A 24,963-nucleotide genomic window follows, 5' to 3' on the forward strand; every position below is an offset into this window, starting at 1 on the left:
AGGGGTGAGCTCTGTGCATCTGTAATGGATTGTGAAAAGGCTCGTTTCTTATCTTTCACAAACTGAAGATTTCTCTTCCCCTTTCCAATTGCTACATTTGGATTCCCTGCTTCCTATTGGAACAGGCCACTGGACAGGCTCTGAAACTGCAGATGCTAAAGCCCTGTCATCCAGACAAAAGCCCTGTACTTCTACACCAGCCATGTGTTCCTGGGGACTCTCCTCCCCCAACTCCCATGCAGTCGTGCTACATCAGAATGGGGTTCGCCAGCCAATGGCTATCTCTAGGATCCACCCATAGGATCGTATTCATAGCACGTAATCTAACATAGCATCTGGCTGTCTTACCTGTTAAAGAAAATCTCCCCTGAGTGTCTGCGTGCATATGAGGGAGAATAATGTGAAATTCCCCACGTCTTAGCAATCCACTCCTGCAGCCCACCCACGACCTGCCCTTCTCTGTTCTCTCATTGTAGAGTCCCTAACCATCTTCCCCAAGACTCTGACAAATAGGCGGCAGTGCTCCTTTCAGCATTGGCAGTAAAGAGCAATGCATGGAGCAACACCCTATGTGGTGGAAAGAGCTCAATGATGACGCAAAAATGATATTAATAAAATCATTATAATTTATTTTTTAAATATTAGGTTGTTACAAATTTGTTTGCACCTTTATCGAATATTAAGATATAGCTACAAGTATGTTAAAGGCAGGATACTTGGAAATATGCCAATACTTGTGTATGTTTTAGTTAGTTATGTTATAAAATGTTCAGCCTGATTAAAGATATTGCAGGAAGTTTCTGTTTTCTGTCACCCCAAAACAAACCAAATATCAGGGCGATCACCCTTCTTTGCCATAAACCCATGTTTATAACTGCAAAGAATTTCTTATCTAGAACAGGACAGCTAACTCTTGTATAAAATACCAGTTTGGTACAGCTGGTACCAAGAAACAAACCATGAAAAACATGAATGTTTTAGGAAAGGATTGATTGCGAAAAGAAATGTAGGGTTGTGTTGTCAGAACAATAAATTTAGGTGTGAAGTGGGCTTTTTCACCCTCCCAAGAAAAACGAAGTAGACCCACACAAAGAATGGCAGAAATATACTTGCTGAAATGAATTTTATAATTACTGTAAAATTTTCATTCAGAATAGCTTCTAGGAAAAAATGTGTCATTGGAAATGTTTTACACCTTTGTTCATTTCTTCAATGGCGAATCATTTTGAATGGCATATTTGCAAGTATTTTAACTGAATGCAAAGCATCTAATGTAATTTCCTAATATCATTGTTAAGTAAATGGTAAAATGCTTTCTAATGATCTTTCTAAACTAATTACTCATGTAAGAAGCCATTTAAGTATATTTGTATTAATTAAGACTTAATTAATTACTGGCAGTACTCAAGCCACCCCCTCACCCAACTCAGGATGACAAGAAGAATCATCTTTCCAAAAATTGTCATACAGACTCAACAACTTCTTTAATAACTATTTAACCTAAAGTCTTTCTTTAAGAATTATTTAATTTTAAAGGATTGTTTTGAGAATTGTTAAACTCTAATAAAATGGAAGGAATATCACAGAAAATGGACTGAATACAAAGAAAGTTAAATTCTAAACTTAAGGATCTTCTGTGAATCTCCTGCCACAAAGACATAGGAAATAGAACTGGAAAGAAAGAATTACAACCCTAATGAACATATGCATTAACAAACTACATATTCATATGATGAAGAGGCTCCTAAGGACAACCCACGAAGGTACTTAAGCAAAAAAAGAATGTCAGCAACCAGCTTTGAATCTAAACAAGCCTGAAAGAGATGTGTTTTCCTATAGTTTCATCAAAATAGGAAGAAGGGTATAAAAGCTCTGAAGAGAGCACCCATCTCACATGCTCCCCACTACCATGCTCAAACACACACATTGCTCATCAACTTATCCTGTCCATCTCTACAAGCAAGCTACAGCAGACAGCTCAGAAAAGCAGAGAAAAGACTCAAGAAGAAACCAACCCTAGGAAAACTTCAACAGGACTTCAGCATGGATTGGTGAGAAGTTAACTAAGACACTGCCAAGGGACTAGATTTAAAACTCTTGTAAAGATTTTAGTAGGATATGGAAATACTATTGTAACTGAAGACACTAACAGTTCTGCCTATTAATTAACAAATGGTTAGACCAAGTATTCTTGGAGAGGATATAGGAGCTAAACATTGGTAAAGAGAGAAACAGTGGAATTTAATTAAAGATTCTTAATATTTGTAATTGGCCTGTCTCAAGGCAGCTCCTTAAATAGCATCTTCTAAATAACTGATTGAAATATTTCCTTCAGTTTCATAGGATCTAGTTAAGATTGCTTACTTTGCCCAAGTATAAACTGTTTACGTTATCAATGAAATGCCAAAAAAGACCCACCTGCCCTTTAACAAATTATTTTACCCACTTATAAAGAGTTTACGTATCAATGAGATACTAAGCTGGGCTCACAGTAAATTTAGGAAATAATATACTTTGGTCTTAACTTCCCAAACAAAGAATGCCCCCAGAAGCGGTTCATTCCCAAAGGTGTAATGTCTCTTAATACTCTCCGGAGAGACACACAGACGAGACTGTAATGGGAGTAACTAGTTTATCACTCGTGTTCTGTCATTTGTATCGGTTTAATGCTTCCCCCCCACACACCTTTAATAATAAAATAGCCATGGTTAAAAATTGTGATTATTTTGCTTTGTTTTAATTGTGGTGTCCCCTAGGTATGTAAAATACTGGCAGTCACATCCCTGAACTGGCAATAAGAGAAACAGTTACTAATAAACGCCTACCATTTCTTGTTTCTCTAAACTAAACATAGTTGGTAATTTTTAAAATAAAATTACTTGGCGTCCAACAATTTAAAATTACCCCTTTCTATTCCACACTTTGGTCAGATTAAGAGGCAACAACTGGAATAACTTTAAGTTGACAGAACAAGAAGTAATGGTCTCAAGTTGCGGTGGGGGAGGTTTAAGTTATTATGGTTTAGGATATTAGGAAAAACTTTTTCACTAGGAGGGTGGTGAAGCACTGGAATGGGTTACCTAGGGAGGTGATGGAATCTCCTTCCTTAGAGGTTTTTAAGGCCCGGCTTGACAAAGCCCTGGCTGGGATGATTTAGTTGGGGGTTGGTCCTGCTTTGAGCAGGGGGTTGGACTAGATGACCTCCTGAGGTCCCTTCCAACCCTGATATTCTATGATTCTACGAAGTGCATGCAACCTATGTTTTAATCAGTCAGCTGATGCTTTTCATTTTCAAGGCCCCCAGCTGCAACTATTCCATATGTAGAAATCCCATTGGCTGTAGTAATATTTCCAGAGGTGGCGGGGCTTCTAACTTGAGCCCTTTATTTATATTTAAGCGCCACTGAAATCTCGCTTTAGTACAGAGCAATGTGTTATCTTGTAGGTTTGATCTGCAGGACTCAAATCAGGAAGGACTTTCTCTCTCTCTTTTTTTTTAATAAAACAAGTAATAAGAAATTAATTCAAGAACGTCCCTTAAATCAAAGACAGCTTTTAACATCATTAATGCTAAGCTCTCCCGTCACAAGGAGATCAAGTGTTCACTTGAAGAAAAGTACCTGTTTTCTGAAACACATAGAGGCGAACAACATCCTAAAGGAGCTGCTCAGAGCAACTGCCCAATTAAATATAAAAATGACTAGTTTATGTCCAGAGAAGAACAGGTTAGTGGAGCAGTGTCTTCCTTCCCTCTGAAAACACAATTAGTTAAAGAGTGCAGTGCAACAAAAGCAAAGCCAAGCCCGCTGATTGAGCAGTTACTCTTCCCCCATGAGAGCAGAGCTGCGGTGGTCCACCTGCCTTTTTGCAAAAGTCTAATGAGGTTTATACCACCCCTATTTCCGTTAGGCACTTATGTTTTCTTTTACTGAACACCTGTGTGGGAATGAGTGGCTCATTAAAGTGCAGGCCATACGCCAGTAGCCCAGCATAGGAAGTCTTCCTCACATGGCCATGTTGATGTACCTCAGCCCTGGTTCCAAGAATCCCTGATCCTTCTGAACCTACTAACCCAAGTTTGCTAATATAGCCGCATTTTGCGGTACGTAGTTGTTTGATTCTGTAAACCAATGTCCTGCTCAACCTCACAACTCATTTTGATTTGTGGCCTAAGACTCAAACCCAGCTACTCAGAGACGAAAAGCTAGTGAATTAGCTCACTGTGCCACTCAGCCTTCAAAAGATACTCAAAAAAAAAAAAAAAAAAAAAAGAAGAAGAAATGCCAGTGTAGTTCTCTTAAGAAAAAAAATCTCCATCATCTCTTATCTAAATTCCATCAACTCATGCAGCTTCTTAGGAAGGGAAGGATAGCCCAGTGGTTATGGCACTGCCTTTGAACACAGGAGAACCTGATTCAATTCCCTGCTCTGCCATGGACTTCCAGTGTGACCTTGGACAAGTCACTTAGCCTTTCTGTGCCTCAGTTCCCCATGTTTAGAGTAGAGACAATAATGCTTCACAGGGGCTTTGAGATCTGCTGATGAAAAGCCCTCTATAAGAAATAGGCATTATCATTTTCAATTGTGCCTCTCCTTCTCATTTACATACAACTTAGGCAAACTACTGGCTAATGGGTGTGTTACGTTCTTACAGTCAAGCCAGTGGTCTTCAGTTCTCACCCAGCATCGCCTCTGTGCAGCCACGCAACACAGAACAGAGAATATAAACCTACCTGGAATGGGAAGATCTTGAGTAAGGTCACCATACAGCAAAGCAAGTAAGCACATGCTGAATTATAAGCACATTCTTTAGATCCCATTAAAGTCTGTGGGACTCACCACCACGAGCTTACATTAAGCATCTGCTTAAATACTTCCCTGAAGAGGCATGGAATACCTAACATGCTTAAAATTAAGCATGTGCTTAAGTGCTTTCCTGAATTAGAGCCTCTAAAGGGGAACTGTTCTGACTGATCCCTATATTGGACTCATCCGATCAAGTCTCCCCCACCCCAAAAGTCTCATCATACTCTGCCTGCTGGGGGTATAGGAGCTATGATCTTTTCCTGCCAACAATCTAGTGGAAACATGGTGTGCTGTTGTAACCCACACACCTCCTGGGTGTGGTGTTGTGTCCCATCTAGTGGCACCGAGACCACTTAGAGAGAGAGAGAGTTAAATGAGTCTGCTCTACAGCCTTAGCTAACAGCCAGTTGGCTCTTAGCTCACGTGGCAGAGGCTCCTGCACTAAGCTCCAGAGGTCCCAGGTTTGATCCCGCCCGCTGACCTGGGTCTGTCAGCGTTACACTGGCACATCCTTCAGGAGCCTCGTCCTTCACTCCATGGGCTGGCAGGGTCACGTTCAGCACCTGGAAGGGTTGCGGGTCCTTCGCAACTTCCCTGAGCAATTTCCACTACCTTTGAGTTATGTTCAGGGGTTGAAGGGCAGACCCCGAACAATAACTAGCAACGCTCGCTTCTTTAATTCTTCATAATAATACTCTGTGCTTTATTCAAACAAGGCAGAGACTGTAACTTGGTGCTGATGTGAAAAGAAAATACCATGTCCCCATGCATTAAAGATATTGGCCCCGACCCTGTCCCTGGCTACAGTGTAAAGAGGCCATAGGAAGGACAGCACAGCCCCCTCGGGACTGCACTCGGTGGCATAGCATGGGTGGCCCTGCGTCACCCTCATTCACAGCTCTAGCGGAGGGACATGGTGGAGGCCTGGGGCTGCTTTAAGTTGCTCTAGGGACTGGAATTCAGAAAAGCTGCACCCATACTGTCCATTCTGCAAAGCACAGCACTGGATCTGGGCCAGCGGGTGTAACTGTTCATTGGCTTGCATAGCCCACATTAAACCAGCATGGGTCTTTGCTCCTCTGTAGTGGCCGGACCACAGAAAAGCTTTTTAAATCTGCCACTGCCGCTAGGTTGATGAACCTGACGCGTTAATTCAAGCAGCAAGCCTCATGCGTCTCGATCCTGGGATCAATCCCCACCGCCTGTCCAGGGTGCCGGAATTGGTGTCCACGTGCATTTTAACACTGATTAGGAAAGCAGGTTGCTCTGCAAAAATCACTGTTATCAATGCAACTAGTCTTCAGCCACTCCACTTGCCTTTCCATCTGAAAAGACAACCCAGCAGGAGGCAGCCTCCACACAACACAATGCAGAACTATACTACTCAGAACACCTCCACCACCCCAAGCACTCATGTAATAGTAAGAGAAATTACAACACAGCCCCTGGGGGAAGATGGCTGCATTCCAGCCCCAGCATATTAAACTAGCAGTAGCAGGGCAAGAGTTTAATATTGTAGTGGGAGAACAAATGTCTTTTAAACTCCGTCTACATTGGTCACTATTTATTTTCCTTGCAAACTCAACCAAGAGAGCTGTTAGTAATTCCATCAGGATTACTCTGAACTTTACAGAGTTTTAATTAGTTTTGTTTTCTTACACCATTTAATAGTGCTGTCAAAGGAGTACATTTAAGCACCCAAAAATGCCAAAAGCATTTTCTTTTTGTTGGGTGCAAACACACAGAATTGAATCCCAAACATTGGTTTTAATTAGATCATTCCAAAATGCTGACAGATTCCAAGCGTTCTATACAGTTAGTTCTACAAGGGGGCTGCCAGCCTCAAGAGTGAGCCTTGTGTGAGCACTTAAGCAACTGACTCTCAAATCTGGAACTCACTCCCAGATCTGGACAATCACGAGTCTCAGCCCTTCAGGACAAAATGGAAAACCCACTAGAATCCCCAAATCACACACGTCCAAAGTAACATGAATTCTGTCCATGCACACAGAGCAGACAGGACCTCTGTTTGTAAGGTCTGATCCAAATTCCCCCAGACTCAGAATGCTACTGAATTTACCCAGCTAGGAAGCATGATGTGCTAAGACACCCCTTTTTAATCAACAGAAAGAACACTGCAAGAAATGTCTATCAACCCCTCCCCGCTTCAGAAACTGAAAATATAATCTGCATAAATGTAGACACCATCTGATGACATTAACCTGCAATTTTTGCCACCAATGACTGGAAAGAGAAACTCTTTTATTCAATGGTAGTCACACTGCTAACTGACCAGCTTCTGTTTATTCACCTATACATACATAGTTTCTCCTTAGTAACAACGGCTAAGGCTAAGTATATGAAACTTTTCTGGAAAAACTGTTTATCCAAATCTAGCCTGATTCTAAATAATACAGATATTTTCAACTCTACCAAGATACAAAGGACTTATCAGTAAATACATGAATTATATTTTTATTGGGGGGTTGATCAGGATATCTAGATGAAAATTCATACCTTCCAAGGCTAGATTATAAAAAGGCAAAAACGTGATGTTAATGTTTATGCAGTGCTTTGAAGATATAAAACCAGGAAGTGCTAGGGATTTTTGTGTTTTGTTGGACAGCTCCTACTCCTTAGATACAAGAATCGAGTTAGCCTTTAAAGGGCAATCTGCAGAATACAAGTATGCTCAAACTGGTGTAGGTTATTAGAAAACAAGGGTAGAAAAAGATGTGTGTAACAGGGCAAGGTCCACTTAATTCAGTTTATAGGTACTGAGAGGAAGAATAAGCTTTTGCAAAAATACTTAACCCAATGGAAGAGCTGTCATTTTATTTTTATCCCAAAGGAGACAGTTTATTTTCCCAAACAAAAACTCCCTGTTGTGTTTGCAATCCAAACATGGCAGCATCATGACAACTGAAAGGGTAAGTCTACATTGCAACTGAGAGTGAGCCTCCCAGCCCAGGGAGACAGATGCTTGAGCTAGCATGCTAAAAGCACCAGTGGGGAGGGAGCTTGGTCTCTCATGCCACTTGAGAGCCCACGTGAAGCCTGAGCCACAGTGTCCAAACTGCTATTTTGAGTGTACTAACTTGAGCCCTGCTAGTGCAAGTCCATCTACCCAGGTTGGCAGTCTCACTCCCAGCTGCAGTATAGATGGACACAAAGTGACATTAATTAGAAACTGACCAGATTCCAAAGTGAAGCTAACTACTCTATTTATACCATCGGAGCTCAGAACAAAAATCAGAAAGTGAACAATTTATCGACAGAGTGAAAAGGTCATATCTATTATGATATTTCTAAAATTCTTTCGGGTTTCATAAACTAGGGGGCAAACGTGATTTTTTTAAAGTTGACAGTATCCCATTAACTTATCATTTTTATTGTGAATCATTTTCAGAAATCTAAAATAATCAGATGCATAGCAGACTTCTGTACTAATCATTAACACATGAAAGGATGATGATTAAGTTTAATAATGCCTTAGAATAATGCAGAATTCACCTTTGGGGCAAAATTCTTCCCTCAGATACACATGCACAATGACTCTCCGATAGCAGTAGGGGCTGTAAGTATGGTGTGGGGGTGAGGACAAATCTGTCTCTACAGGCTTTGACCCCACAATGAGATCTAGACAGAATCCTGCTCCTGAACAGAGCTCCACTGATATCACTGTGGTCCCCCATGGGCATAAAGATTCACACATGGGAATCAGTTTGCAGGACTGGAGCCTAAGAATTTAGAGGGTTTATCAATTATTTTTTCTCTCCAAGTGGTAGTAAATTTTAGACAAAGGCTAAAGGTTATTTCCCCCCTGGCTAAATGTACCCATGGATTTCATTCATTCACTGAAACATTTCAAAGCAAAACTACTGATTGATTTATGCAAACAATTTCCCCCCACTTAAAACTGTTTTCTGTGAATGCACTGTAATTGCTATGCTATGGCTACAAAGGAAAACCCTGCCAAAATATTGTAGCAATGCTGGTTAAGTTCTTATTATAAAACACTTATTTTACATTAATTCAAACCTAGACTGAAATTTGGCACTCAGTCAAAGAATGGTTGTAAACTACCATCACTTACCAGATATTGTTCAAATTGCCATGGCTGTTTTTCAGTTACAGGAGGGCATATAAATTTTAAGTTTAACAGACCATCATGTTTTCTCTTCTGATTCAAAAATTGCTTTGTTGGGTTATTTTAAAATGAAAACTCTCCCAAAAACCCTGCGTGCTCCGCAAAGGCTTTATATCAGAAAGGTCACAAGTACTTAGTCACCATTTTTTATTCTTCTTTTCATTGCCTTTATGTGTATAAAATTTCTAGTACATCATACATAAGAGTTTGTTAGAAAACGTAAGTATAGAGTTGCATTCCCAGCTCCACCACTGACTTGCTATGTGACCTTGACTAAATCATTTAAACCATCCTTTTTAAGTTGTGTGCCCAAATCTATATCAAAAGTGGCCTCATTTTAGAAGTGCTAAGAACACACAACTCTTGTAGAAATCTGATTGCTCCGTCCTCTCTGTAAATCAAGCCACTTTTATTTAGGTGTGTAAGGTCCTGATCTTGCAAACAATTACACATGTACTTAATTCCCCAAATGCAAATAGTCCTCTAACTTCAGTGGGACAATTTAAGTATTTAAAGTTAAGTATATGCTTAAGGGCTTTGCTGGATTGGAGCCAAAGTTTGAAATGGTTGGTCATAATCTCTCTGTGCTACAGTTTCTCCATCTGTAAAACAGGGATAGCAAGTCACACTTTTGTGAAATACTTTGAGATCCAGGGATTAAAAAAATTAAAACACCTGTAAGTGCCATGTATTAATTATTATTTTGGGGCAGCAGCAGCCGTTCCATACTTAAGGCTGAAGTTAGCTCTCCATTATAAACCCAGTTTTCTACACATCCAAACCTCTGCTTCCCCCATAAGAAACACAAACACAAACACACACACACACACACACACACACACACACACACACACTCAACTTCTCCACCAAAGAAACTGATCTTCCTGAAATTTTGCATTCTCCTCCTCATCCTAGGTTACATTTTAATATTATTTACTTACGTACTTATGGAAAGTTTGGCAAAAGAAAATAAATCCAAAGATAGGGTGTTCTGAAAATTTGGCTGTCAATTACTTTGGGGAACAAACAAACACTTTTTTTTTTTTTTGTGGCTCATCATATCTCTAAAATGGCTTAGTCTAGAAACTTCAGATTTGTTGTGTTCTGTTAGCCTGGCTGAAAAGAAGTGCCTTTGAGTGTTTTGGGGGTGGATTGGTGGGACCATTAAAAAAAGAAACAGTGATTAAGTGTATAAAAAGCAACATTTACAATATAAACGTGTATAACTGTAAACTGACCTCACTGCAGGTACTTGGCTGGGCTAGAGTTTGGGAGGTGGGAGATGAGAGGCAAACGTAGCACAGAAATCTGGGAAGGGGTATGGAAAGGAAGGCAAAGGTCAGGAGAGATTCATAGATTCATAGATATTAAGGTCAGAAGGGACCATTACGATCATCTAGTCTGACCTCCTGCACAATGCAGGCCACAGAATCTCACCCACCCACTCCTGCAATAAACCTCTCACCTATGTCTGAGCTATTGAAGTCCTCAAATCATGGTTTAAAGACTTCAAGGAGCAGAGAATCCTCCAGCAAGGGACCCGTGCCCATGCTACAGAGGAAGGCAAAAAACCCTCAGGGCCTCTTCCAATCTGCCCTGGAGGAAAATGCCTTCCCGACCCCAAATATGGTGATCCGCTGAACCCTGAGCATGTGGGCAAGATTCACCAGCCAGATGCCCAGGAAAGAATTCTCTGTAGTAACTCAGATCCTACCCCATCTAACATCCCATCACAAGCCATTGGGCCTATTTACCATGAATAGTTAAAGATCAATTAATTGCCAAAATCATGTTATCCCACCATGCCATCTCCTCCATAAACTTATCGAGTTTAATCTTGAAGCCAGATAGGTCTTTTGCCCCCATTGCTTCCCTTGGAAGGCTATTCCAGAACTTCACTCCTCATATCTTAGCACCTGGAAGATAGCACACCCTTCTATTCTCTGGATCAGCTCTGGTTACAGGCCTGTCTATTCTTCTCAGTAAGGAGTCCCTCAGTAAGGAGTAAGGAGTAGACCTGCCTTTTCCTGGTGACGGTGCGATTCTCCAGTCTATCCCCTGTTCCCTTTGGCTGCAAGTTCTTTCCATTCCTATTCTCCCTTGTAATCCTCTTCAACCCATCCTGCATCCTTCTGGGGCTCATATTAGGTATAGTCTCCATTGACTCTTCCCCTTTTCCTATAGGACTAGCCACTCTTCTCTTCTTCCTTGCCCTTCCACCTTCAGTGACCACCTGCTGAGCCCCTTCTTCATTTTCCAACTCTGCAAACCTGTTCTTGAGCTCTATTTCTCCTTCACTAGCCTGTCTTTTCCTCTGCCTCGCATGAAGCCACGCTTCCTGGACTCAGAAAGGAGAGCATGGAGGCAGAGACTTAGATAATATGCTTGTACCTTCCCCTATTTGTTTTCCAATATCAATAAATGTTTTTCAGTGCACTTTACAAACATTAACCATATGATTCCATTGTATAATTTTCTTCACATATACATAGTGGTTTTTTCCTGGGAGAGGCTGAATATTTAAATAAAAATAGAAGACAAAGCAAGAGGCAACAAACCTATCTTAAAGGAATGTTAAAGATGAACTTAGAGAGGTAGGAGATAGAGTGATCATCTCTGTTTTTTTCTCACCATGGGGACTGCAATGCAGAATCATTGGGGGGTTTAATCTCTAAAAATTGCTCTGTGGGTTACAGGTCACAGTTTAATGCACTTTGAGGGTGGAAAAGGAAGCTGGCTGGCAAAGTTTAAGTCCAGGATGAGCTAGTTCCCTCATCCGTCCAGCAAAGCATTTGCAGTATGGGATGCTTATTATTAAGGGGGAAAAAATCCATGTAAATACTGCCCAGGGGAAAACTCTGAGCAAACATTTAGAAGGCTTTACTGAATTAGCCCAAATGCTATTTCTGATTCCTACTGTGAGAAAGTAACCTGGCACTCCACAACCAGGAATTAGGGAAGCAGAGACTGAATTTCAGTTATCTAGACCAGCTATCACTGCGTTAGCCTATTAAAGATACTGCAGTGAAATAAGCTTGGTAGGGCAGTGTGACTATACCGAAAAATGATGGCAGGATTATTTGAGGAGGGAGCTTTTCTGATCACTTATTTCAGGATGGTTACTAGAGAAAGTTACTACAGGACTGTCTACATCCTGGAGAAGGATGGAGGGTCAAATCCTGAGCTCCTTGGTCAGTGGGGGGATTTGAGGGGAAAGTGGCTGAGATAAAATTGCGGCTCTGGGGAGGTGTTTGGGGGCTGAACTGCAATGGGGGGGGGTCTGATCACTCAGTGTTCAGGGTTTGTGGGGTGATCTGTGGGTGATTTTCCTGGAGGGGGGATTAACTGAGGCAGAGGAGGGTCTACTTGGGAGACAGCAGGTGAACTGTGATTCCAGCGGGTCCGCTGGCTTAGTGCCAGGGCTCTGCTGGCTGATCAGAGGGCGGCTTTGCACGGGGGAAATTGTGTGTGGTACAGACTGGCTATTTAGAGCTGGAAGGGGGTAAACTGCAGTGCCGGTGGGTCCTGCTCACTCAGTCCCATGGCTCTGGGGATGGCCCGGGGGGGGGGTGGCATTTGGGGTACGGAGGCTCTGCCTGGGACTTGCGCTCCCGGTGGGTTCTGTGCCATGAATCAGAGGGTGACTTTGCCCGGCGGGGGGGGGGGGGAGCTGGGGGTGTAGAGGGGCTGTTAGGGAGCTAGAAGGGGGCGAATCGCACCCCCGGGGGCTCCGCTTTGCCCGGGCTGGATGACTCAGGGGCTACGGTCCCAGCCCCACGCGTGGCGGCTCCGGAGCGGGGCCAGGCGCGTGTCCCTCCCGGGGAAGCGACTCTTGTCCCGGGCCCCCCCAGCCCAGCCCGCCCGGACACTCACCGGGAGGAGCAGGAGCGCGGTGGCCGCGGCTGCGGGGACGCTGAGCTGCGGCGCCGGGCCCCGCACGGGGCCGGGGGTCCCGGGGCGCTCCCAGGGCAGGCGCATCTTCCCGGAGCCAGCCCCAGAGCCCTGCTGCTGCCCTGGCCGGGAGCGAGCGGCGGCTGCCGCGGGGGGGACCAGCTCCCCGCCTCCTGCCGCCGCCGCGCCGGGGCCGCCCCTCCCCGCGGGGCCGCCGGGGGCGCCCTCGGCCCGGGGGGATCCCCCCCACGGGGAGGGGGTTATTCTGGGACCTGGCCTCCCAGCCGGCGCAGCGCCCCCTCCCTGCCCAGGAAAACCGGCGCTCCGGGAGCCAGCCCTGTCCAAGGGCAGCCGGGTGGCCGCTGGGGGGTGGGTCTTGGGACACCTGGGGCAGGAGACAGGAGCTGCAGGGCCCGGTGGGAGGGCTGGCTCCCCAGGGCCCGCTGGGTGAGTCCTTTAGTCCTGTGCACAATGGGTGTCATGAGGAGGGCTCCCGGGAGCCACAGGCAGACAGAGAAATGCAGCCAGCTTCCCTGTACGATAGTCATTGCTTTAGGAACAGGAGGACTTGTGGCACCTCAGAGACTAACCAATTTATTTGAGCATAAGCTTTCGTGAGCTACAGCTCACTTCATCGGATGCACAGAATGGAACAGGTAGATAGATACATACAGAGAAGGTGGAAGTTGCCATACCAACTGTAAGAGGCTAATTAGTTAAGGTGAGCTATTATCAGCAGGAGAAAAAAACTTTTGTAGTGATGACCAAGATGGCCCATTTAGACAGTTGACAAGAAGGTGTGAGGATACTTAACTTAGGGAAATAGATTCAATATGTGTAATGACCCAGCCACTCCCAGTCTCTGTTCAAACCCAAGTTAATGGTATCTAGTTTGCATATTAATTCAACCTCAGCAGTTTCTCCTTGGAATCTTTTTTTGAAGCTTTTCTGTTGCAAAATTGCCACCTTTAAGTCTGTTACTGAGTGGCCAGGGAGGTTGAAGTGTTCTCCTACCGGTTTTTGAATGTTATGATTCCTGATGTCAGATTTGTGTCCATTTATTCTTTTACGTAGTACATCGGGTTTCCCAAATTACATGATAATTTTACAATAATCTAACTGGGCCTGATCTTGGGACAAGAACCTGTTAATCCTCAAATTACAATTGTATATACTCAACTTTGGGTCAGGCTACAAAATACATACACGAGAGTAACAATCCCCCTCAGCTGGCACCCCGCCCCCCGCGTGCCCGCACAGCTGGTGTCCCCCTTCCACTGGTGGAAGACGTGGCCGCCATCCGAAATCAAGGCTCACCCCAGGGAGGCAGTAGCGGCATTTCCATTGGAGAGAAGGAATCCCACCAGATTCAAATTGCCCGGAGTGAATAATCTGAGTGTGTGCCCCTCCCTTTGGGTCTTGGGTAAAGGCTACACCTCATCTTCCGCCGATGGAGAGGTATTCTACACGCCGGACAGAGCAGTGCAGTGGTGAACCAGGTCGTGTATCCAGCTTAGATAACCCAATGAAGCTCTTTCAAACTCCAGCTTCTTCCTAACGCCCTTTAGAACTTCAGTGGGAAACATTTTCACAAGGCAATTCTGCTTCCTCACTCTGCTCTCCCTTTATTTATTCAGCTGTTATTTCTATTTCTATTTGTCCGCTTGGCCCCAGAGGAGAAGTCTGTGTTCAAGGAGCCCTGTTGGGTTAAACTCAATGTTTGTTTTGGTTAAAATAAAATTGTGCACTGACTATTAATAGAAAAAAGAACAGGAGGACTTGTGGCACCTTAGAGACTAACCCATTTATTTGAGCATAAGCTTTCGTGAGCTACAGCTCACTTCATCGGATGTAGCTCACGAAAGCTTATGCTCAAATAAATTGGTTAGTCTCTAAGGTGCCACAAGTACTCCTTTTCTTTTTGCGAATACAGACTAACACGGCTGTTACTCTGAAACCTATTAATAGAAAAGTTTTCATAAAAATGGAAATAATTTATAAATAAAGGGGAACCAAGTGTTTTATTGGGATGTAAAGATTCCCTGGCCGGGCGGGAGACACAAACACAGCAGGATTTGCACTAGTGGATGAGAACTTAAAGGTGTACCTGACTGTAGCCTGGGGCTTTCAACTGGATTTTGTTCTGGGTCCCTTCTCAGACTGTGCTCATGGCTGGAATATCAAAAAGGAAGTTGATACATTGGAGAGGCTCCAGAGAAGAGGCCTAAGAATGATTAAAGGATTAGAAAACAGGCCTTATAGTGATTGACTGGAGGACCTCAATCTAGTTAGTTTAACAAAGAGAAAGTTAGGGCTTGTTTGCACTGGCACTTTACAGCGCTGCAACTTTCTCGCTCAGGGGTGTGAAAAAACACCCCCCTGAGTGCAGCAAGTTTCAGCGCTGTAAAGCGGCAGTGTAGACAGTGCACCAGTGCTGGTAGCTGTTCCCCTCGTGGAGGTGGGGTTTTTTATAGCTCTGCCGCGACTACACGAGCCATGTTAAAGTGCCAGTGTAGACTAGCCCTTAGGAGTTAATTTCATCACAGGCCATAAGTACCTGTGTGGCGAACAAATATTTGACAATAGGCTCTTCAGTCTAGCAAAGGTACAACACAATCCAATGGCTGGAAGTTGGAACTAGATAAATCCAGCTGGGAAATAAGGTGGACATTTTTAACAGTGGGGGTAATTAATCATTGGCACAATTTACCAAGGGCTGCAGTGGATTCTCCATCACTGGCTCTTTTTAAAGCCGGATTGGATGTTTGTTTAAAAGATCATAGAATCATAGAAGATTAGGGTTTGAAGAGACCTCAGGAGGTCATCTAGTCCAACCCCCTGCTCAAAGCAGGATCAACCCCAACTAAATCAACCCAGCCAGGGCTTTGTCAAGCCGGGCCTTAAAAACCTCTAAGGATGGTGTCATAAATATAAAGGGAAGGGTAAACCCTTTTAAAATCCCTCCTGGCCAGAGGAAAACTCCTCTCACCTGTAAAGGGTTAAGAAGCTAAAGGTAACCTCGCTGGCACCTGACCAAAATGACCAATGAGGAGACAAGATACTTTCAAAAGCTGGGAGGAGGGAGAGAAACAAAGGGTCTCTGTCTGTCTATATGCTGCTTTTGTCGGGGATAGAACAGGAATGGAGTCTTAGAACTTTTAGTAAGTAATCTAGCCAGGTATGCGCTAGATTATGATTTCTTTAAATGGCTGAGAAAAGAATTGTGCTGAATAGAATAACTATTTCTGGCTGTGTATCTTTTTTGTAACTTAAGGTTTTGCCTAGCGGGATTCTCTATGTTTTGAATCTAATTACCCTGTAAGGTATCTACCATCCTGATTTTACAGAGAGGATTTCTTTACTTCTATTTACTCCTATTTCTATTAAAAGTCTTCTTGTAAGAAAACTGAATGCTTTTTCATTGTTCTCAGATCCAAGGGTTTGGGTCTGTGGTCACCTATGCAAATTGGTGAGGCTTTGTACCAAACCTTGTCCAGGAAGTGGGGTGCAAGGTTTTGGGAAGTATTTTGGGGGGAAAGACGTTTCCAAACAGCTCTTCCCCAGTAACCAGTATTTGTTTGGTGGTGGTAGCGGCCAATCCAAGGACAAAGGGTGGAATATTTTGTACCTTGGGGAAGTTTTTGACCTAAGCTGGTAAAGATAAGCTTAGGAGGTTTTCATTCAGGTCCCCACATCTGTACCCTAGCGTTCAGAGTGGGGGAGGAACCTTGACAGATGGAGGTTCCACCATCTCCCTAGATAACCCATTCCAGTGCTTCACCACCCTCCTAGTGAAATAGTGTTTCCTAATATCCAACCTAGACCTCCCCCACTGCAACTTGAGATCACTGCTTCTTGTTCTGTCATCTGCCACCACTGAGAAGAGCTCCATCCTCATTGGAACCCCCCTTCAGGCAGTTGACGGCTGCTACCACATCCCCCCTCACTCTTCTCTTCTGCAGACTAAACAAGCCCAGTTCCCTCAGCCTCTTCTCGTAAGATATGCACTAGTTCCAAAAGGAATTGTTTTGGGGAGTTCTCTGGCCTGTGTTATGCAGGAGGTCAGACTAGCTGATCACAGTGGTCCCTTCTGACCTTGGAATCTATGCAGCTGAGCACCCTCCCGAGAGACAGATGGGGATGCAGCAGTTAACAAGACAATACTGATCAGCATGATGGGAAGCGGTCTCCATGTGGGATCAGCGTGGGATACACTGTGTGGTGCCAACTGCATGAGTGTGGCCATAGTGAGCTTAGGTGTTGTAACAATGACAGGTAAAATACTTGCAGGCAGAAGGGTGGTTATTTTAAGGTCCCAAGCCTGAAAAGATTTATACTTTTGCTTCCCTTGCAGTAGTTCCATTGATTCAGTGTCCAAACTGAGTGAAGTGCATCCTTTGATTGTAAACTCCTTGGGGCAGGGCCGGGGTTTTTTTTTGTGTGTGTGTGTTTGCACAGCTCCTAGCACAGTGGGGTGCTGGGCTATGCCTGGCGCCCAGAGGAACTACCACAGTACAAATAAAGAATATTAATAAACACAGAGCACAATCAGGGGAAAGTAAGTTTGATTGTTTAAAATCATTTGGGTTTTATTAATCTGATGTGTTAATAACAAAATTATTTTTAGAGATGATTGGTAACCTAACAGTAGCTGAATCAAATAGTTATGGTTTAAGAACGAACACAAGAACTAGGGTTTAAGAACTCAGGGAGTCAGCAAACGAAATGAATAGGCAGCAGGTTTAAAACAAACAAAGGGAAGTATTTCTTCACGCAACGCACAGGCAGTCTCTGGAACTCTTTGCCAGAGGGTGTTGTGAAGGTCAAGACAATAGCAGGGTTTAAAAAAGAAGTAGATACATTCATGGTGGATAGGTCCATCAATGGCTATTAGCCAGGATGGGCAGGGATGGCGTCCCTAGCCTCTGTTTGCCAGTAGCTGGGAATGGGCAACAGGGGATGGATCACTTGGTGATCACCTGTTCTACTCATTCCCTCTGGGGCACCTGGCATTGGCCACTGTCGGAAGACAGGATACTGGGCTAGATGGACCTTTGGTCTGACACAGTATGGCCGTTCTGATTTTCTTATGTAAGAACTCTCCTGCACTGCCTGAAATGTTGCACAAAGGAAACTACATTTTCCGTCCTCATTTTCACCTCCTCTGTTTCAATCCTGTTGCAAAGGCACCTACCTGACCAGGCAAGGCTGCTGAGACTAGGTCTGAAAATGGCAGTTCCGGGAAGGAGAGGTGCACAGTTCTGCTCTGCAGAGCGAGAGCGTGCAATGGAAAAGGCATACAATGACATTTAAAACCAAGAACACAATAATAAGGCCCGTAAGGAAAGCTAGCTTGAGGGCTCCTATTAATAATGAATATAAGGATTTCCAGAAATAATGGAGGATCATGTTCAATAACTTGTGCCTCGCTGGATATTTTCCCCACTCTGACAATAGACAGACACCCTGGGTTGTTTTTTTTTTCAGCCCCATTAATAAGCCAGCACTTGCAATTACACTTCAACAGTGACTTTAAGTGGAAAGGAAGAGAAAAATGATTACCCTTAAAGAAACATCCGTAGCTTGAAGTGATTCCTAACTGTGAAAACTGTGGAATTTAAGAGACAAGCAGAAGCATCGTTACTACATATTATAAAAGGCTCCATTCACTGTGTTTCCCTGCCACCCTTCCCTTGTGGACATTGTTGTCTTATAGAATAGACCCGGGGTTCTGCCTCGGCACTAGGCAATGCTCTGAGATTCACACAACTCCCTCTGCCTGTGGCTCTGTGTCCAAAACTGGGCTCCTCTCCTGGCTCCCTGGCAGTGCCACTTCAGAGCCATGCCAGCCCGGGAGCTCCATCCAGCTAGCGCTCATGGGCACGCCCTAAAGAAGGGTTCCACAGTGCCTTGGTGGAAAGTCTAGTTAATACTGTTTGGGGGTGGGGTTAAGCTGGACTGGTCTCTTGAATGGTGACATAAATCCTGATTCAGGAAAGCGATTGTAGCACATGCCTCAGTCCATCCCAACTCAGGAAAGCACACAAGCATCGTCGTCTCTTTAAGCACATGCTTAGTTCCTGTTTACTTCAGTGGGCCTTAAGCACGTGTTTAACATTAAACGTGCTTAAAGTCTTTCCCTGGGGATGCTTTTCTGAACGAGGTGTGGCAGGATGGGAGGAAGGAGATGTATTGTTGCTTTGTGTCGCCTAATGACATGGTGGGTCTAAGTGTACATCAAGGGCTCCGGAGGGGCACCCCAAGGTGTGGAGTTTGTTTTAGGCTGAAATCTAAAGATATATGTGAAATTATTCTTATATCATGCTAACAAACTAGGCATTTGGTTTGGAATTGGAATTGAAGCCACCTCGACACCTCATCAGTGGAGCTGTCATTTCAATGAACCATCAACAGCTTTTGTCTAAAAGAAGAAATATAATCCTGGACTGGATCCTGCCCAGTCAGTGTCATTTTTGCCCTTGACTCAGTAGGATCAGAGATGGGCCCTTTAATTAGTTGACAGGAAGATCTTCCTTTCCCTAATGAGTGTATTACACTTCTATTGTGTTTCTGATGCTACATTAGCCTCAGTTTCAGCACAGCGACATGAAAAGACCCTGATAATAATGGGCTAGATGTGTATTGTAAAGATCAAGTTCTACGTCTTCTACACCCTGCTTTAAATTCCATTTTATTATTCTCAGGCTTGGGATCGGTCCCTTTCCACGCCACTGTTTTTGCAGGTTGCGGTTTCTAAGGCTGCTTCCCAAGTTCCATGCCCATTCTCCAATCACACACATAATCTGTTCAAATAATATTCATTTTTCAAGGGTGCTAGTGTGGAACTAGAGGGCTTTAAAAAAGCCTGAGGGCAAAAATGTCAGTAAATATGTTTCTAAGGAAATAAATGCCTTAAAGGTCAATTGCAAAACTTAAAAAAAGAAAGGGCTGAATTGTAGCATTTCCTGCACCGTGTGCTTAAGGAGTAGAGAAGGTATGAAGACCATGTCCTATAGCCCTCCCGATACTACACCCTGCCATGCCCCCTACGTTTTGCCAAGCAATTCACCCAACCCACCTCTTCCTCCTTTCCTCTTTGCTTCACATGCTTCATTTTTGGAAGGATACTTGTTTGGCTCAAATAACTGCTTGAACTGGCGGGTTTATTTTTGCCTCCCTGATTCCTCTTTTGTTTGAAGGTGTGTGTGGCTGGTTCGTGCTTAACTAGCTTCCATGCTGAGTCAGAGGATTTTTATTTTCTCTCTTTTGACTTTCATGCCTTTTTGGACAAGCTTCATCTTTTTTTTTTTTTCTTTTTTAATCCTGCTTTCTAAAGTGTTGTGTCACAAGGCTAATTTTTGGTTGGATTCCTCCCTAGCGGATGCTGAACAGAATTATATTGTGGTCTCAGTTACTCACTGACTCAGCAACAGTTACTTCTCGATTCAAGAATATTGATCTGTTACCTTAGACTTTCCTCACGTGCGCTCTAGCTCAGTGGGTCTCAACCTTTCCGGACTACTGTACCCCTTGCGGGAGTCTGATTTGTCTTGTGTACTCCCAAATTTCACCTCACTTAAAAACCACTTGCTTACAAAATCAGATATAAAAATACAAAAGTGTCACAGAACACCGTTACTGGAAAATTGGCTACTTTTCATTTTGTCTGTATGAAATTTTAGTTCGCACTGACTTCAGTAGGCTTTTTATGTAGCCTGTTGTAAAACTAGGGAAATATCTAGGTGAGTTGACGTAGCTCCTGGAAGACCTCTGTGTACCCCCAGGGGTATACATACGCCAGGTTGAGAACCACTGCTCCAGCTGTTCTAAGAAGCACTTGTTCAAGATGTAGAAAAACTGACTCTCTAAGCCTTCTGCCAATGTGCCATTCATTATGTTTATTGGTTTTAGTTGCCTCTTTGATCTGACAACATTGCAATTACAAATTGATATTTTTAAAACAAAATATTTGAATATTTCATCTCTCTTTTAAGATTTGCCTTCAGCTCTTCATGAGCTCATACACCACTGCAAACATATGAAATAACCCTCCGGTTTTCACATAGCTGTAGGATGCTTATGGCGTTAGCAAAGGAATCACAGACATTTGACTCAGTACTTGGCAGGTAAGTGCAGGAGGAACAGCTTGACAAATATTTATATAATGCCAATGCTCCTGGGTGGTTTCTGTCAGTAGGGGGGAATCAAATCTAGTACCTCTGGATCTTAAGACATGAGCCTTCCCTGCCCAAGCTAAAGGACTCAGCTCTTTTAACCATGGCTGTAGCAAGCTAATCAATCTCTAGCTGGCCTACCTACCACTAGAGGGGGACAGAGTCCCCGTTAACTAGGTATGGCTTACATTCTCCCCCTGGCCAGGGAAAGAGCCTCCCAAGCTTCAGAGACAGCTCACTTTGGGCCACCACTTACAATGCTGATGGCAGTGGTTAGATTGTCAGCAGCAGGGATCAAACCTGGGACACCCTGGATCTTAATGCATGTGTCTCTGAGATAAAAGACTCACCTCTTTTAACCGAGGCTCAAGCTCCAGTGGAGGTATCCACCACTAGAGGGGGAAAGAGTGCCTAACCAAGTAGTCATAGCTTACATTTAGTTTTACAGTGTCACCCGTGGCCCTGATGTTCCCGTTTTACACTCTGTAACACCATTAAGTCAGTGCAGTTACACGAGCAAAACACAAAGGTAACACACTGGTGAAGCAGACCTGTAAAATGTAAAGAAATGAATCCTGCACTTCTGTACTCTGACAAAATGCTGCTACAAGCATCATCTCTTTCTCCTCATCTCCACACCCCAACTAGAGCCGGTGGGGTAATAGATTTTTGACCTGTGGAAAATTTCAAGGTTTCGGTGGGGGGAAAATCATCCCAAACCATGACATACCCCCACAATTTCAATTTTTTGGCAAAATGCAATTCCCCTCAGAAATGTAGATTCAGGTCTGTTGAAAGTTATGTCTCAAGGGCGCCCCCTTGGGGTGAAGGTGGGCAGCACCTCACTTACCTCATACACCATTCCATGGGTGACGGCAGACCTCTGGTCTGGTCCTGGAGTAAGGAGTGCAACCCTCCACCTATATCTTTTTGTAAGTCCATCCCCTTCTGGATGTAAACCAGTCCAAACAAAAACGGATATAGTTCCAAGGTCCACAGTGGGCCAGGCATCCTCCTCATGCAAAGATGGGAAGCAGTCTTTCAGGCTTCCCATCTCAGCTCTTACCCTCATAGGTGCTGAGCACCCCCTGACTTGAAGTGGTTTCCATGATATCCAGGGTTTACAGTTTGGTTCAATGACTCTCAACACCCCCACTATAAAAATTGTTCCACACTCCTGTCTTACCATCCTGTGCAACTAAAGGCAAAGAGTTAGTCCTGGGGCTTGCAACAAAAGAAACAAACTAATCCATCTTCCTTTCTTAGAGGGTACAATAGTCTCAAACTGTTTCTCAGCAAATAACCCAGTGTCCCGGTCTGAGAGCTCTGGCTGAGCTCCTCTCTCTCCAGTGCCCACCCTCGGGCCTGACAAGCCACACGGGTGTGGATGGGATGGGGCTGAGAGTGACCACAGGAGTTCTTTAACCCTTTCTTGACTGGCGTGTGGGGGGCAGGATCTGCCCCACCACAGGGTCACTGGAAATGTTTCATTTAGATTTCGACCCTTATAATTTTTTTTTTTAAATTTTACTAGCAAGTAAATTTCAACATGAAAAGTGATTTGAAAATGAAGCACCAGAACTTTTTTCAATTTTGTTTTTAAATATTGTCAAAATCCAGACGGCTTTGCAGAACATTTTGGTTTCATCCCAAAGGCATTTTCCGATGGAAAACGGTTTTAGCCCAACACCCCTGTCCCCTCCCTACAGATGGGCAAGCCTTGTCTCCTATTAATAACTGCATTATATATTTTGTTTACACTGGGTACATTTTTCCAATTTGGGTGCCTACAACTGGCATCTAAAGTCATACCAAGCACCTGCATACATGTCTTACTTTCAGATGTCTTCCAGTGACTTCAGGCAGTGAGCTTTGCACACAGGCAAAAAGTATAGCATTGGGTACTTTTGTGAGATACAGTTTGCCTTGGCTCAGACATAAGGCTAAGAAAAGCTGTCTGTGTTGTTTGATATCATGAGTGCATAGCTGGGATTTGAAGTGTTCTTATTAGTATATAGTAATTTGGGAAAACGTCACGGTATTGCCAAGAAACTGACAAATCTTTTGTTAGGAAAGCAAGACGAGCAGCATTGTTTTTCCTTCCCTTCTCCTGCTAGACCCTTGGTCAACTTTGTGTTGCCAGCTGCCAGAATCAACACTATCATAGTTACACCAGCTGGCAAGTGATAGCTTCCTTAATATTTCAGAAACTGTGTCCAATAGAGGACACACATCTCAGGATCTGGCATGGTTTGTTTGCTTAAGCTCTACGTTAAATATGAAGCTAGTGCCTGAGAAAATTGCTGGATTGACGCTCAGCAAACTGAAATCCCCTGTCCACAGAGGAGGCACTGCGAGGGCAACTACATTGCAAGTCTCATCTCCCACTGTCCCAAATCTTCCGATGATGTAAATTAGTGTAAGCACTATGCTGATTTACACCAGCTGAGGATCTGGCCCAAAGTGCCTAAAGCCCCACCTAGAAGGATCATCTTAAGGAATGAGAGCACTTTTCATTTTCCATGGCCATTTTGTTCTTGACCACGCTGCTGAGCTTTCTAACATGAGTGCCAATTAATGCTACTTCTCCAAGTGGTTTTCTGACATGAACATCTGTCCTCCAGGAACTGAGCCAAGACCACCAATAAAAAGAAAAGGAGGACTCGTGGCACCTTAGAGACTAACAAATTTATTTGAGCATAAGCTTTCGTGTAGCTCACAAAAGCTTATGCTCAAAAAGATTTGTTAGTCTCTAAGGTGCCACAAGTCCTCCTTTTCTTTTTGTGGATACAGACTAACACAGCTGCTACTCTAAGACCACCAGCGTGACTTTTATTTTCTATAAGAGCTGGCACTGGTTAGAAAGCAGCAAGCACTTTCAGTCGCTCCTGTTGCTGACCATTTCTTTGTAGACACTGCGGCTATCAATTACAATGTTTTCAAACATGGTGCCTTTGAATATGAAATTTTACTTTGTATGGCTCTGTGCAATCCAGTCCCTCTCTAATTCAAATACATGCTGGAAGCCCTATTTCATTTCACACAAGAATCAGGATTCGCAATCCTGTAGTCTTGCGGTATAACGCACATAATCCAGGTTGATTTCAATGGAAGTTCCTTGCCTCAGGTCTGAAGAGCTCTAGCAAGTCCCCTCTCCCTTCAAAGGTCACTGTCAAAAATGATTTATTTTAGAAAGAACAAATGTTCTTACCCGTGTTCCGTTAGACTATTAAACCTGAGTGAAATTTAAACATCTACTGAACTTTTCATTATTTTATTTATTTAGATTTAAAATAATAAAAAGATGTATCTAAGGCTTTAGGCACCCTGACGCATCACTGAAAATACAGTAAAATCTCAGCAGCATTAAAGTAATCATTTCAACAGGAATCCAGCCAGCCAGACACCTACAGAAACCCCTTTCTACCCCTTCATTGTTGGGGAAGCATATTTATGTTGATTGTTTCCATTTTCCTTTTCTCTATCCATCTATCCAGCCAAACTTCCATTTCTGTCATGTCCATCTGTCACCCGCTTCTGTGGTACCTGAGTGCTGAGCTATTGTCTCAGCTTGTACTAGCCAGTTTCTCTTTTCTTTGTATGTCAGTTTTTAGTCAATTTCACAGGTCACGGCACAGAGGCAAGGGAGCAAGCCAGCTGGAGCAGCTGCAGCCCAGCCCAACCACACAGTCCCCCAGTGCCCTGAGTTGTGCAGACCTGATGCTATGAGTTACCACAGAGGAGTGTGAGGAAACAGAGAGCATGCCACCGAGCTGTTCTTTTCCCTCTTCTGCTCCTTTTCTGACTCTTCTGTCCCTCTTATAAAATAACCCTTACTCCCCCATGGGTTCAGTTTTGAATCCCAAACCTTCCGCATCACAATGCAGATCTCTAGCACTAGAGCTAAAGGAGTAACTCCATTGGTTGATAGCAGTAGAAGGC

General features: G+C 43.7%; 1 protein-coding gene across 1 annotated transcript in view; it reads right to left on the reverse strand.

The window, feature by feature from the left end:
- Positions 1-12,934, reverse strand: part of CRHR2 (corticotropin releasing hormone receptor 2) — a 250,887-nt gene extending 237,953 nt beyond the window's left edge. The window contains exon 1 of the mRNA XM_074946387.1: positions 12,830-12,934. Within this exon, the coding sequence (XP_074802488.1) occupies positions 12,830-12,934 (105 nt within the window). The remainder of the gene's footprint in view (positions 1-12,829) is intronic.
- Between the last annotated feature and the right edge of the window lie 12,029 nt (positions 12,935-24,963).

This window comes from Natator depressus, chromosome 2, assembly GCF_965152275.1.
Source record: "Natator depressus isolate rNatDep1 chromosome 2, rNatDep2.hap1, whole genome shotgun sequence".
In the NCBI taxonomy this organism is placed as follows: domain Eukaryota; kingdom Metazoa; phylum Chordata; order Testudines; family Cheloniidae; genus Natator; species Natator depressus.